The sequence below is a fragment of the Jaculus jaculus genome, chromosome 1 (assembly GCF_020740685.1).
Source record: "Jaculus jaculus isolate mJacJac1 chromosome 1, mJacJac1.mat.Y.cur, whole genome shotgun sequence".
NCBI lineage: Eukaryota > Metazoa > Chordata > Mammalia > Rodentia > Dipodidae > Jaculus > Jaculus jaculus.
The window spans coordinates 32,521,151-32,536,826 of record NC_059102.1 but is presented as its reverse complement, the minus strand read 5'-3'; the positions used below and the strand labels follow the sequence as shown (position 1 = coordinate 32,536,826).

Sequence of the window (15,676 nt, the reverse complement as noted above, 5' to 3'; positions counted from 1 at the left end):
CAAAGCCATGCATGGTGGCATACACCTTTTATCCCAGCCCTTGGGAGGCAAAGGTAGGAGCATCACTGAATTTGAAGCCACCCTGAGACTATAGAGTGAATTCCAACCCTGAGATTACATAATGAATTCTAGGTCAGCCTGGGCCACAGTGAGACCTTATCTCAAAAAAAGAAAAAAAAGAAAGAAAGAAAGATAGATAGAGTGAATTCCAAATCAGTCTAGACTAGAGCAACAGCCTACCTGGGGGTGGGGTGGGGGAAGAGCAAGCCAGGCGTGGTAACGTGGTAACGTGCACCTTTAATCGCAGCACTTGGGAGACAGAGGCCAGCCTGAGACTACATAGTGAATTTAAGGTCATCCTGGACTAGAGTAAGACCCTACCTTGGCATGGGGGAGGAATGAAAGAGGGCTGGAGCTTTAGCTTAGCTGTTAGGGCACTTGTTGGCAAAGCCTAAGGTCCCAGGTTCATTTTACCAAGTAAAGCCAGATGCACAAAGTGATGCATGCACCTGGAGTTCATTTGCCATGGCTAGAGTCCCTGGCACACTCATTCTCTCAGTCTGCCTCCCTCTCTCTGTCTGTCCAGCTCTCTCTCTCTCTCAAATACATAAATAAATAAATATTTTAGCCCAGCATGGTGGCACACATCTTTAATCCCAGCACTCGGGAGGCAGAGATAGGAGGATCGCCATGAATTCGAGGCCACCCTGAGACTACATAGTGAATTCCAGGTCAGCCTGAGCTAGAGCGAGACCCTACCCTGAAAAACCAAATAATAAATACTTTTTTAAAAAATGAAAACAGGCAAATGTAGTTCATAAAATACAAGCAGCACTTGGATCCTTGCCAAACTCAACTTGTTCAAGTTGAGGCTTGTTCAAGTTGAGGCTTGTTCAAGAGGCTGATGGGAAAAATTAGTCAGGAAACTATGTACACAGTCCCCACTTCCTACTCCCCATTCCAACATAGGTACTGCTCTCTCTGCGCATCCTGTTACTGATGAAGCCCAACGTGTTGTCCAGAGTCAGTCACCAGGTTGCATATGGGCTCCATGAACTTCTCAAGACCAACGCAGCCAACATCCACTCGGGTGATGACTGGGCTACTCTCTTCACATTGCTGGAATGTATTGGCTCAGGCGTGAAGCCTCCCGCTGCTCTGCAGGCCACAGCTAGGGCTGATGCACCTGATGCTGGTATGCCCTTCCCAAGGAGATGCTCACTGGTAGATAAACAGTTATGACCCAGGAGCTGCAACAGGAAAACAAAACACAGGTTATTGCATTCAGCAGACTAAACATGCCTAGTTTCTGCCATCTGGTTTCAGATCTTCCTGTGGCTACTGGCCAGTACCAACAGGCTAAGTAGCATGAAGGCAAGTAGGCAATGCAGAGGGCTATGAAGTCAGGCTCACACTGTTCTGTGGACCATTCTCTACATTAATTGTGTCCTTACAACCACCACCTTTCCCTGACAGCTGCTACTAGATGCTATCAGAAGCCCAAATTAGCTTGTTACTCTATTTCAAAGAGAGAAGCTGTCCAGACCATAGCCCTTTGGTGACAGGGCTGAAAAGTAATCTAGACCAGATGTGAGGAGGCCAGGGCTTAGCACTTTTCTTTTAAAGAGTTTAAATTAGCCCTTGTACCAGTGTCCCATCTCTACTCTTACTTTGCCCTTCTCCCTGCCTGGCTTAGGGGCCCAGTCCGACAGTGAGCTCCCATCCTACCATCAAAATGATGTCAGCCTGGATCGAGGGTATACTTCGGACTCAGAAGTCTACACTGACCATGGCAGGCCTGGGAAGATACACCGATCAGCCACAGATGCTGACATGGTCAACAGTGGCTGGTTAGTGGTGAGTCTTCCATCCTGGGCCTGGAAGAGGTGTTGGTCCTCCAGGAGGACATCTATTTGGGGAGTAGGGATTAACCCTAGGTCCCCAGTTTGAACCTTATGAATTTTACAGGTGGGGAAGGATGACATTGATAACTCCAAGCCAACAGCAGGGCCCAGTAGGCCAGGCACTTTGCCTCTGGTTAATCAATATAGCCTAACAGTGGGATTGGACCTGGGACCACATGACACTAAGTCCCTACTTAAGTGTGTGGAATCATTATCCTTCATTGTTCGCGATGCTGCCCATATCACCCCTGACAACTTCGAGCTCTGTGTGAAGACTCTGCGCATCTTTGTGGAGGCCAGTCTGAATGGTGGTAGGTCACCTGTTAAAGAGGCAGTTGGGAAGTGGGAAAGTGGATGGAGGGGGAGAAAACCCAAAGTCTGTGGAAGTGTGATCGGAGTCCCACTCTTCTCAGGGTGCAAGTCTCAGGATAAGCGTAGCAAGAGTCACAAATATGACAGTAAAGGAAACCGCTTCAAGAAAAAATCCAAGGAGAGCTCAATGCTTCGGCGGCCTCGAACCTCCAGCCAACATGCCACTCGGGGTGGACATAGTGATGAAGATGAAGATGAAGGCGTGCCTGCCAGCTACCATACGGTGTCTTTACAGGTCAGTCAGGACGTAAGTATGGCACCCTTTACTTCCTCTCCTCCACTGCACCTGAGACTGGGAGCTGGGTGGAACCAGAGAAAGCCAAAACAGATTTCAGTATGTTCTGCCCAGGCCCTCAACCTCCACCTCAATAGTATTCCCCTTGTCCAAGACTACCTCCAAGTCTTTGCTTTTCGAAATTTATCTTAAAGTTAAGATTTATTGAGCTACAAATTTAGCTCAGTGATAAAAGTGCTTGACTATCTAGCGTGCACAAGGCCCAGGGTTCAATACTTAGTATTCTTGGGGGTGAGGAGGTAGTTTAAGGTAAGATCTCACTGTAGTCCAGCTGGCCTAACTCACAGCGGTCCTCCTATAGACTCCTTTAGGGCTGCTGATATAGCATGATGCCCTGGGGTCAATCTCTAGTATTGCCAAAAAAAAAAAAAATTTTTTTGTTTTTTTGAGGTAGGGTTTAACTGTAGCTCAGGCTGACCTGGAATTCACTATGTAGACTTAGGGTGGCTTTGAACTCACAGCAGTCCTCCTACCTCTGCCTCCCAAGTGCTGGGATTAAAGGCACGCACCACCATGCCCAGCTTGCAAAAATATTTTTTTAAATATAATAGGCATAGGGCGTGATGGTGCACACCTTTAATCCCATCATTGGGGAGGCAGAGGTAGGAGGATCACCGTGAGTTCAAGGCCACTCTGAGACTACATAGTGAATTCCAGGTCAGCCTGGACTAGAGTGAGACCCTACCTCAAAATAAAAAATGTGTGTGTGTGTGTGTGTGTGTGTGTGTGTGTGTGTGTGTGTGTATGGCAATATTTCAAAGTTACAAAGTTCAGAAGGTACAAAAGTATAAACTAATAAAAGTGAGTTTCCAGCTGGGCCTGGTGGCATACACCTTTAATCCCAGCACCTGGGAGGCAGAGGGAGGAGGATAGCCATGAGTTCAAGGCTACCCTGAGACTACATAGTGGATGGTCAGCCTGGGCTAGAGCAAGACCCTACCTCGAAGAACAAAACCAAAAAAAAAAAAAAAGTGAGTTTCCATTCCATTCCATTCCTGTATCTAGATGCTGTTTGCCTCACTACATAGTAGCAGAGGCAACTGTTTACCTAGTATTTCTATCCTTCTAGAGTTATTCTGTTTTTTGTTTGCAGGTTTTTATTTTTGGGTTTTTTTGTTTGTTTGTTTGTTTCTTTGTTTTTATTTTTTTTATTTTCTGGTTTTTGGTTTTTCAAGGTAAGGTCTCACTCTAGTGCCAGGCTAACCTGGTATTCACTGTGTACTCTCAGGGTGGCCTTGAACTCAGTGATCCTTTTACCTCTGCCTACTGAGTGCTGGGATTAAAGGTATGTGCCAACACACCCAGCTATTCTGTTTTTACTCAAGGCATATGAAATTATGAGCTGAGTATATAAAATGGAGGAATAATTGCATTCAGTAGACTAGCCTTAGAAAAATAATGAAAAAAAGTTAGTGTCAGCCAGGTGTGGTGGCACAAGCCTTTAATCCCAGCACTCAGGAGGCAGAGGTAGGAGGATTGCCACGAGTTCGAAGCCACCCTGAGACTCCATAGTGAATTCCAGGTCAGCCTGGGCTAGAGCAAGACACTACCTCGAAAAAAACAAAAATTAGTGTTAAGATGGGCGTGGTGGCACACACCTTTAATCCCAGCACTTGGGAGGCAGAGGTAGGAGGATCACCGTGAGCTCGAGGCCACCCTGAGACTACATAGTGAATTCCAGGCCAGCCTGAGCTAGAGTGAAACCCTAGTTTGAAAATTAAAAAAAAAAAAATTAGTGTTAAATCTCACCAGAGATGGACCTGGAAAGGATTATACTAAGTGAGGTAACCCAGGCCCAGAAAGCCAAGCGCCACATGTTCTCTCTCATATGTGGATACTAGCTACAGATGATTGGGCTTCTGCATGAAAATGAAAATACTTAGTAGCAGAGGCCAATAAGTTAAAAAGGAGACATAAAGGGAAGAGAAAGGAAGGGAGGAGGGTACTTAATAGGTTGATATTGTATATATGTAAGTACAATGATTGTGATGGGGAGGTAATATGTAGAGAATGGAATTTCAAAGGGGAAAGTGTAGGGGGGGGAGGGAATTACCATGGGATTTTTTTTATAATCATGGAAAATGCTAATAAAAATTTTTTTAAAAAATCTCACTAGACACTATTGCCCATGAAAGCTCAGAGCCAGATGTTTGCTTTGCTTTTTAAAATGAAATTAACAGAATTTGGGCTTGGTGGCGTATGCCTTTAATCCCAGCATTTGGGAGGCAAAGGTAGGAGGATCGCTGTGAATTGGAGGCCACCCTGAGACTACATCATGAATTCCAGGTCAGCCTAAGATAGAGTGAGATCCTACCTAGAAAAAAGGAAAAAAAAGAAGGAAAGAAATTAACAGAAGCTGGGCCTACCTCAAAAAACCAAAAAATTAAAAATCAATATAATGAAATTAACAGGCTGGATAGATGGGTTAGGGGTTAAGGCACTTGCTTGTGAAACCTAAGGACCCACATTCAACTCTTCAGATCCCATGTAAGCCAGACACACAAGGTAATGCAAACACACAAGATTGCACCTGCACACAAGGTGCTGCACGCTTCTGGAGTTCGATTACAGTAGCTGGAGGCCCTGGCAAGCCAGGTCTCTCTCTCTTTTGCTCTCACTGTCCTGCATGGAAGAAAGGCCAGTCTATTGGGCTTGCCTCAAAAAAATAATAATAATAATAAAATGATGTTAACAAAATAAAATTTAAAATCTCTCCCAATGAAACTAACAAAATGAGGCTTTCTATGTCAGATACCTTATTTATTTATTTATTTTGGTTTTTTAAAGTAGGGTCTCCTTCTAGCCCAGGCTAACCTGGAATTCACTATGTAGTCTCGGGGTGGCCTTGAACTCACAGCAGTCCTTCTGCTTCTGCCACCTGAGTGCTGGGATTAAAGGTGTATGCAACCACACCCAGCTATGTCAGATATTCTGAAATCTTCTCTATTGTGAATAACTCTTGATTTTTAGAAACACTTCCAGGACTAGAGCAATGAATTTAAGTTGAGGCAAAGAAAATAGCAGGAGGGGTAGAGTATGGTATGACTTGTACTAAAGGCTCCTTGAAGACTCAGTCAGGGTCAGTGGTGGGGGAGAGGGGAAGGACCCAACAGACCAATGCCACACCACTCACATCCTGCCCTTTTCTGGTCCCAGTTGCTGGATCTGATGCACACTTTGCACACGCGGGCAGCCTCTATCTACAGCTCATGGGCAGAGGAGCAGCGCCACCTAGAGACAGGTGGTCGGAAGATTGAAGCTGACTCACGCACTCTCTGGGCCCACTGCTGGTGCCCTTTACTACAAGGTAATCTTGGGGAAGGAGGGCAAGGTAAGGCAGAGGTGACACAAACCTGGGGAGCACCAGGACAAATGTGGTAGGATCCTGACCTTGCTTTCAACCTCAGGCATCGCTTGCCTGTGCTGTGACGCCAGGCGCCAGGTGCGAATGCAGGCCCTGACCTATCTACAGCGAGCCCTGCTGGTACATGACCTCCAAAAGCTAGATGCCTTGGAATGGGAGTCCTGTTTTAATAAGGTAGGATGTCTTACTGGTCTTATACTATGACAGCCTGGAGAGGCCCTGAGATCTGTCCTCCACCTGTGTTAGACCTTTCCTTCTGTTAGTGCTCATCCACTCAACTCCAGCTTCCTTGAGGCAAGGTTGCCCAACTGACCCTGCTAGGGTGACATTAGATGTTTGTCCTTCAGGTACTGTTTCCTCTACTGACCAAGCTGTTGGAGAATATCAGCCCAGCAGATGTGGGTGGGATGGAAGAGACGCGGATGAGGGCTTCCACACTGCTCTCAAAGGTACTGCTCACCACCCTACCTCCATCTACTCTCCCTATACTTTCCTTTTCTTAAGAAGCCAGAGCTTCTGGCAGGGCCTAAAGATGTGGTGTAGGTACTCAGGACTCCAGTGATGGTGTTTCTGTCCAGGGACTTCAGAACTTCTGTATTTCAGAACAAGCTCTTATCTGAGATTCTCAGACAAGATGCAGCAGGTTTGCCTCCCAGCCTTGGAGAGGAGAGGGGTGTGGTACAGAAGGTTCTGACCCTATCCTTGGCTAAAAGGGGTAGGTGGGCCCTAGGTCTTCCTGCAGCACCTGTCGCCACTGTTGTCGCTGTCCACCTTTGCTGCACTCTGGCTCACCATCCTGGACTTCATGGACAAGTACATGCATGCAGGCTCCAGTGACTTACTGGTATGTTCTGCCTTCCCTCAGCTCCTACTGCCCCTTTCCCACCTGCTGCAAGACTTGCTGTCTGCCTCTTGGCTGCAGCCTCCCTCATGCCTCTTTCCTGTTCTCATGGTCTCGCTGCTCCCTACAGTCAGAAGCCATCCCTGAGTCTCTGAAGAATATGCTGCTAGTGATGGACACAGCAGAAATTTTCCACAGTGCAGATGCACGAGGCAGTGGCCCCTCTGCCCTCTGGGAGATCACCTGGGAGCGCATTGATTGCTTTCTGCCACACCTGCGTGATGAGCTTTTCAAGCAGACTGTCATCCCAGGTAGGGGGCCTGGCACAGCCTCATCAAAGAATCCCCAAAGCTTAATTTTCTCTTCAGTGGAGGTTAGAAAGACCAGTGGGTACTCAGTGAGCACAGTAACACATGCCTGTAATCTTAGTAGGGAGATTGAGACAAGAGGATAATGAGGAATTCAAGGTTTTCCTCAACTACATTATTAGGTTGTGGCCAGCCTGGGCTACATAAGACTGAATAAAAAGGGATGGAATCGGGCTGGAGAGATGGTTGAGCGGTTAAGGTGCTTGCCTGCAAAGCCTAAAAAATCATGTTCAAATCTCCAAGTCCCCATAGCCAGACGCACAGTGATGCAAGTGCACAATGTCGCACATGCACCACAAGGGGATGCACACATCTGGAGTTCATTCACAGTGGCTGAAGGCCCTGGTGTGTCCATTCTCTCTCCCTCTCTCAAAATAAAAAAGGGGGAGGCAGGTGCTGGGACAATGGCTCAGTTGGTAAAACACTGGCCACATAAGTGTGAAAGCCTGAGTTCAGATCTCTAGCACCCATATAAATCCTGGGTAAGCATGGTGGTATTCACCTGTAATCCCAATAGGAGGAAGAGACAGGCGGATCCCTAGGGCAAGCTGGCTAACTAGATTAGCCACATTGGGGAGCTTTGGGTTCAATGAAAGACCCAGTCTTAATACATAAAGTGGAGTGTAATTAGGGAAGACATATGATGTTGATTTAAGACCTCTACATGCACACACACACATACAAACGTGTGTATGCATGCATGTCACAACACACATAGACACACAACAATAAATAAGTAAAGACAGACTGGCAGGGTAGCCCCTACCCTGCTGGAAAGAAAGAACTAAGAGTGGCATGTGGATTCCGTGTCTCCCCCAGATCCTATGCCCACAGAACCTCACACCCAAAAACCTCTGGCCTCAACCCACCTGACTCCTGCTGCTGGTGACCCCAGGACATCTGGCCACCCTTCTCCCCCAGAGATACCCTTGGAACTGGGGACTTGTGGTGAGTTCCTTGGAATTGGTCTGCTGGAGGTTAGGCAGGAAACAGGAAGTGTAAGAGGAGGATAAGATATTTTAGGATTATTTCAGAGCAGGGGGCTGGGAGGTGGGAGAAGAAGGCAACCTAAGAATTATATTGGCTTGCTTGTTCTGTGGAAAATGGCAAAACCAAAAACCCTATGATGAGCTATTTGCTTGAGATTTTCAGGTTTGGAGGAGAGGGCTATGTCAAGGACCTATAATGAATGTGCAAAGGCTGCCCTTCTGGCATTCTAGTAAAAACCAGACCCACATGAACCTGATGAGGGCACAGGAAGGAGGGAATGGGTAGATGTTACTTAGTTAAAACATTGAAATGAGTTATGAGAGAGAGACTCAACATTATAGCCTGGGAGAGAAACTGGAAGGAATAAGTTTGGTAAGCCCCGTGGAGACCTTGAGAATTGTCCCATGCCAACAAGAGTTTGATTGCCGCCACCTTGTTCTTACAGACTCAGAAAAGCCAGAGAGTTCCCGAGCCACCAGCAACAGCTCTCCTGGATCACCAGTGGCCTCTAGCCCCGCCAGGCTAAGTCCTACCCCAGATGGGCCTCCACCCTTAGCCCAGCCCCCACTAATCCTACAGCCCTTGTCCTCCCCACTGCAAGTGGGAGTGCCACCCATGACTCTGCCCATCATCCTCAATCCTGCACTCATTGAGGCCACCTCTCCAGTGCCTCTCCTGGCCACACCCCGTCCTGCAGACCCCATACCCACCTCAGAAGTCAACTAAAGCAAGATCAGAGATCAGGACCATTACTTCTCACAGGCTCTCACAGCACTCCCTTCCAGCTGTCCCAGGGGCCACAGACCCTTCTGGCCCAAAGCAAGCTGCTGTTGCTGCCACGTGGATGGGGAAAGAACTTTGATAGTCCCTGTTGGAACCCACTTCTAACTGCAGAACCTTCTTCCTCTGCTATCCTTTACTGAGGCTCCAACCTGAGAGCACACTCAGGTATCTCCTGTAGCCTCTGCCTCCAGACTGGCAGCCCTGGGAAGGCATTAATGAATCCTGCTGTGCCAACCCTGCAGTGCCTACCATGTTCCCCTCCTGCCAGGTTAGGCATCGAGAGCCAAGCCCAACCACTCTGCACTTTGTTCTCCTCTCCCATCCCAGCTCCATCATCCCTGGGCCACCTCCCCCAATTCTTCCTCCTTTATTAAATAGTGGGTTAGTTGGGAGAGTTGCTTGGTACCATGGAGGGTGGGTAGGTGGGCTGGATGGGGGACTGCCCACAGGAGCATGTACATATGGAAAACAATGACAAAAAAATGGACTTTTTATTATGTAATAAATGTCTTAGTACCAACACTATTCCCTTGCCCTCTGGTTTTCTTCCTGAGCTTATTGTCAGGGCACCATGTTAATGGAGTAGCCAGGGCTTGCTTGGGCCTTTAGCAAATAAGGAAAGTGAGGCTAGACCTACTACTAATGAGGTCTGACCCACTTGGCCCTTAACTACCAGCCAGTTGTTGTCCCCTCCTCCTGCGCACACCACTGCCACAAGCAGGGGCATGTCAGGGACTTGGCAGTTCCATAACTGCTCCAAAAGAGAATGGAGAAAACCCAACCAGGAGAGGTGTTAGAGCCATTCAGAAGCCTTCCTTCAGACAGGCCTCCTGGTCCAAGAGGGCTGAAGAGGTGCAGGGAGCTTGCTTGGGATCACAGACATTCATTTTGACCCGCAGCTGCAGCAGGACAGTTCTCTCCTGCTCCATAGCTTCCATCTACCCCAGTCACTGCAGCGTGACGAGAGCACACTCCCCTTCTTGCCTTTCATCTCTGGGTAAGCCAGGCAGAAATGTACATTGAGTAAGCATCATGGCTGTCCAAGGCCAACGCGTAGGGCTGGGAGTCAGTATGACAATGTGGCTCCTTGGTAGTGGTAACCAGCATGCATGACTTGCAGGATTCCATCTGCAAAGCAAAAACAAAAGCAGAAATTTGTATTAAGCTTTCCCAGTTTGGCTTTCTACACGATGATGCAGGCACCCTCCTGGGAGACGGAGAAGAGTGGGGCCTGTAGTATGACAGGCACGTTGATTACAGGAGCAGAGTGAGAACTTACTTAGAGAAGCAAAAATGCCTCTTAGGCACCTGCATCACCAAAGCCCCACCCAGTCAACTTTCCACTGCCTGTATCCTCCAGCCCCCTCCAAAACTGTGCACAGCTGGAAGCAGGAGTGTGTGCAGAGGGAGGGAGTGGTGGCTGGAGTCAAATGAAGATTAGCAGTCCTGCCTCCACTTCCTGAGACTGTGGATAAGCCAGACACCAAGAGCTTCTGTAGGTGATCACAGCTGCTCTGATTTCAAGATAGCAGTGGTCATATCCAAGTAGAGGACAACGTTCCACCTCACCTCCCCATGGACAAAGGAATGTAACGACGCTCTCAGTTTGTCTCACAAATTAGGAAAGAAGCTGGGGTGACTGCAAAATGACTACTTGCTGGGACACAAAGAAAAACGATCACCAGAAATTCCATTCTGTTATAAAAACAGTAGCTGGGGGTGTGCCTCAGTTGGTAGAATACTTGCCTAGCACATATGAAGCCCTAGGTTCACACAATGCCACATAAGTCAGATGTGGTGCACACCTGTTAGCACTTGGGAAGTAAATGCAGGAGGATTAAGAGTTCAACTCAAGTGCTAGAGCAATGGTTTAGCAGTTAAGGCTTGCCTGCAAAGCCTAAGGAACCAGGTTCAACTCTCCAGGTCCCACGTAAGCCAGATACACAAAAAGTGACACAAGCGTGCAAGGTTGCACATGAGTACAAGACGACACATGCTTCTAGAGTTTGATTACAGTGGCTGCGGCCCTGGCAGTGCCAATTCTCTCTCACACACACATAAAAAAAAGGGGGGGAGGCTGGAGGAATGGCTTAGCAGTTAAGGCACTCATCTGCAAAGCCAAAGGACCCAGGTTCAATTCCCCAGGACCCACATAAGCCAGATGCTCAGGGTGGTGCATGCATCTGGAGTTCATTTACAGTGGCTAGAAGCCCTGGTGCACCCATTTCTCTCCCTCCCTCCCTCCCTCCCTCCCTCCCTCCCTCCCTCCCTCCCTCCCTCCCTCTCTCTCTCTCTCTCTCTCTCTCTCTTTCGTGCGCATTTTAAAAAAGGCAGACTTCCAGGCATGGTGGCATACACCTTTAATCCAAGCACTTGGGAGGCAGAGGTAGGAGGATCGCCATGAGTTCAAGGCCATCCTGAGACTACATAGGGAATTCCAGGTTGGCCTAAGCTAGAGTGCGCCTCTGCCTTGAAAAATCAAAAAATGAGACACCAGAGCTCTTTGCAAACTCCAGAAACGTGGAGAACCGCAGCAAACAATGGAGGAGGAGATCACAAGGTAGAGGATCACATGGACCAGCTGAAGAACTAGAGCCACCATCCACAGCCTCCCCTCCCCCACCACCAGTGCAAGCACCAGCAAGAACTAGAGACCAGGGGAAGGGAGCTCACAGCACCCAGCACCGCTGACCGGAGCAGCAATCCAATGACCCGGCCAGCCTACTTGAACCTATAGTGCACCAAAGAGGGACCCAAGCAGGAGCACAGCATAACTGAGACCAAAGTCATCCCAAAAGGTAACTGGGATTACACCAGGTCAGTACCTGCCAAATAAACCTGGTATACAGACCTGAACTGGAAGAGCTAATTGCACTTTCCATATCAGGATAAATCATATGTTAAATCTGATGGATGGTCAGATTTGCCATTCCTAAATAAGCTATATTTTGGGCTTGTTATTTGTTGCTTCTTGATTTATAGTGGCTTTGTTTCCTCCTCTGTTGTACATTAGGGAAGGGTCTCACTTGGTCACAAGCTGACTTGGAACCCTCAACAGACCAGAAATCTTAACCTCCTTGTGGATAGGATTAAGTATGTGGGGCACCACACACCCTAAGGGACAGTTAGAGGATCTGGTTGTCATAATACCTACTTTTGCAAAAATACTCTGATGTTTTGCATTGAAAGTGTACATTGTTTAGTTAAATTTTAGAATCTGCCAGTTTTTTGTTCCACTCAGCCTACTTGAATACTCTCATAGCAGGCAAACCCAACACCTAGGGTCACTTTTGTAGATACTCTGAGAGTCTTGAGAACCACACCTAGCACCTTAAGCTCCTACCCTGAAGATATATAACATCAAATTGATTGATATATCTAATAATACTTCAGCTAACTAGAAAATCAAAGCATTAAATTAATCCAAGATGCAAAAATCTATACATTTATAACACAAGAAACACCAAAAATCAAGACAATATAAATCCATCAAAAAGTATTAATGCGGGCTGGAGAGATGGCTTAGCGGTTAAGTGCTTGCCTGTGAAGCCTAAGGACCCCTGATCGAGGTTCAATTCCCCAGGACCCACGTTAGCCAGATGCACAAGGGGGCGCATGCATCTGGAGTTTGCAGTGGCTGGAGGCCCTGGAGTGCCCATTCTCTCTCTTCTCTCCCTATCTGCCTCTTTTTCTCTCTGTCACTATCAAATAAATAAATAAAAATAAACAAAAAAATTTTTTTAAGTATTAATGCATCAGAAATAACCTCCAGTGAGAATGAGTTAGAGGAAATGCCTGATAAAGATTTCCAAAGAATGATTATAAATATGCTCAAAGAAGTCAAAGAAAAAATCAGAGGAATGAAAAAAGAAATCAAAGAAATGAAAAAGGAAATCAAAGGAATCAAAGACACAGAACACCAATTTAATGAAATAAAGAGGTCAATACAAGACATAAATAAGGAAATAGAAATAATAAAGAAAAACCAGTCAGTTACTAGCAATGAAGAACACAGTTAATGAAATAAAAAACTAGAAAATCTCACCAGTAGAATGGATGAAGGAAAGCCGGGCGTGGTGGCGCACGCCTTTAATCCCAGCACTCGGGAGGCAGAGGTAGGAGGATCGCCCATGAGTTCAAGGCCACCCTGAGACTCCATAGTGAATTCCAGGTCAGCCTGGGCTACAGTGAGACCCTACCTCGAAAAACCAAAAAAAGAAAAAAAAAAAAAAGAATGGATGAAGGAGAGGACAGAATATCTAAACTAGAAGACCAGGTAGCAGATCTAATACAGTCCAACAAAGAGAAAGGCAAACTAATAGGAAAGTATGAGTGGGAGTTTCAAGATATTTGGGACAGTATGAAAAGATCAAACATAAGAATTCAGGGCATAGTAGAAGGAGAATTTCACTCCAAAGGCATAGTAGGTGTTTTCAATAAAATCATAGGGAAAAAAAACTTCCCCCAAATTGGGAAAGAGGTGCCAATGCAGATAGAGGAATTCTTTTTTTTTTTTCAAAAAAATTTTTTGGTTTATTTTTATTTATTTGAGAGCGACAGAGAAAGAGGCAAAAAGAGAGAGAGAGAGAATGGGCACGCCAGGACCTCCAGCCACTGCAAACGAACCCCCTTGTGCATCTGGCTAGCGTGGGTCCTGGGGAATCAAGCCTCGAACCGGGGTCCTTAGGCTTCACAGGCAAGCACTTAACCGCTAAGCCATCTCTCCAGCCCAATAGAGGAATTCTTTAGAACACCTACCAGACAAAACCTGGAAAGAACCTCTCCTCGCTATATTATAATTAAACTACCAGGTGCGGCGCCTTGGGGGGGCAGCCGCTGCGGCAGTGGCGGGGTGCGCTCTCCAGCGGCCCGGAGTGTCGGCGAAGACACCGGGGCGCTGCCCGCGGCGGCCGGGATTGGCCACCGGGCGCGTTTGAACTGCTTCCGGGGTCCGCGGCGCGCTCTCCGTCCACAGAAATGCGCCGTCAGACTGCTACAGCATTACCCACTGGCGCATCTACGTGTCCACCATCCCAGAGGGTGCCTGCTCTGACTGGCACAACTGCATCCAGCAATGACTTGGCAAGTCTTTTTGAGTGTCCCGTCTGCTTTGACTATGTGTTGCCACCCATTCTTCAAGGTCAGAGTGGCCATCTTGTTTGCAGCAACTGTCACCCAAAACTCACGTGTTGTCCAACTTGCGGGGGCCCATTGGGATCCATTCACAACTTGGCTATGGAGAAAGTGGCCCATTCAGTACTTTTCCCTTGTAAATACGCCTCTTCTGGATGTGAAATAACTCTACCACACACAGAAAAAGCAGACCATGAAGAGCTGTGTGAGTTTAGGCCTTACTCCTGCCCATGCCCTGGTGCTTCCTGTAAATGGCAAGGCTCTTTGGATGCTGTCATGCCCCACCTGATGCCTCAACACAAATCCATTGCCACCCTACAGGGAGAAGACAGTTTTCCTCGCTACAGACATTAATCTTCCTGGTGCTGTTGACTGGGTGATGATGCAGTCTTGCTTTGGCTTTCATTTCATGTTAGTCTTGGAGAAACAAGAAAAGTACAATGGTCACCAGCAGTTCTTCGCAATTGGACAGCTGATAGGAACCCGCAAGCAAGCTGAAAATTTTGCTTATCGACTTGAGCTAAATGGTCATAGGCGGCGATTGACTTGGGAAGCGACTCCTCGATCGATTCACGAGGGAATTGCTACAGCCATTATGAATAGTGACTGCCTAGTCTTTGACACCAGCATTGCACAGCTCTTTGCAGAAAATGGCAACTTAGGCATCAATGTAACTATTTCCATGTGTTGAAATGGCAATCAAACATTTCTGGCCAGTGTTTAAAACTTGCATTCAATTTCACACAGAAGAAAGCACCAACTGCTTGCCAACCTAAAACTCTTGGTAGGTAGAAGCTAGACACATGAAGGTAAAAGAAAAGAAAGGCTGTTAAATACAGGAAACAGTTGCATGTAGTAACACTAATATATTTAAAAATAATTCAACAGTAAACCACTGGGGGGGAAAATATATATATATACCCAAGAGGGGCATCTTTTGTATTAAGAAAGGAAGCATTGTAAAATATTTCTGAACTTTGTGTTTGTTGTAGGTTGATTGTATTGTTGGAAATAATTTTTCTTTTTGGCGCGTATGCGCATGTATGTATGTGCGTGTGTGTGTTTGGTTTATTACCCTTAACTGACAAGCCATCTGCATGGTTGTGGACCACCGCTCTCCCCTTTGTGAGTCCATAATACATATAGTGCTGCTGTGTTTTTCTGTTGTGTGTATTTGCTAATTTTTATTCTAGTTTTTCATTAAATAAATTTGATTTTCTTTTCTGTAAAAAAAAATAATAATAATTAAACTACCAAACACACAATTCAAAGAAAAATATTGAAAGCAGTTAGAAAAATCAAGTTACCTACAAAGGCAAGCCCATCAGCGTCATAGCAGATTACTCAACACAAGCTTTAAAAGCCAGATGGGCGTGGAGTGATGTATTCCAGGTTCTGAAAGATAACAACTGTCAACCAAGGTTACTTTATCCTGCAAAGCTATCCATTCAAATAGATGGAGAAATAAGGACATTCCATGACAAAAGCAGGCTAAAGGAGTATTTGAAGACAAAACCAGCACTATAGAAAATACTTGAAAGAATCCTGCATGCTGAAGAGAAAGAAAAGCACTCATATAAGGAACCTGAAAAAAAAACAATACTCAAATACTAGTTAACCCAAGAG

General features: G+C 46.5%; 1 protein-coding gene and 1 pseudogene across 3 annotated transcripts in view; both read left to right on the top strand.

Annotated features, from left to right (window-relative positions):
* Positions 1–9,442, top strand: part of Gbf1 (golgi brefeldin A resistant guanine nucleotide exchange factor 1) — a 170,638-nt gene extending 161,196 nt beyond the window's left edge. For 2 of the 3 annotated variants that reach the window (XM_045142358.1, XM_045142356.1), the window contains exons 30-40: positions 970–1,195; positions 1,697–1,857; positions 1,969–2,215; positions 2,318–2,523; positions 5,728–5,878; positions 5,979–6,109; positions 6,283–6,384; positions 6,666–6,779; positions 6,907–7,087; positions 7,964–8,092; positions 8,580–9,442. In XM_045142358.1, coding sequence (XP_044998293.1) covers positions 970–1,195; positions 1,697–1,857; positions 1,969–2,215; positions 2,318–2,523; positions 5,728–5,878; positions 5,979–6,109; positions 6,283–6,384; positions 6,666–6,779; positions 6,907–7,087; positions 7,964–8,092; positions 8,580–8,860 — 1,929 coding nt within the window. In that variant the 3' untranslated portion in view covers positions 8,861–9,442. The remainder of the gene's footprint in view (positions 1–969; positions 1,196–1,696; positions 1,858–1,968; positions 2,216–2,317; positions 2,524–5,727; positions 5,879–5,978; positions 6,110–6,282; positions 6,385–6,665; positions 6,780–6,906; positions 7,088–7,963; positions 8,093–8,579) is intronic. The other variant, XM_045142357.1, reaches the window with a different exon arrangement.
* Positions 9,443–13,880: 4,438 nt separating this feature from the next.
* LOC101606283 lies at positions 13,881–14,854 on the top strand (annotated as a pseudogene).
* Positions 14,855–15,676: the final 822 nt, after the last annotated feature.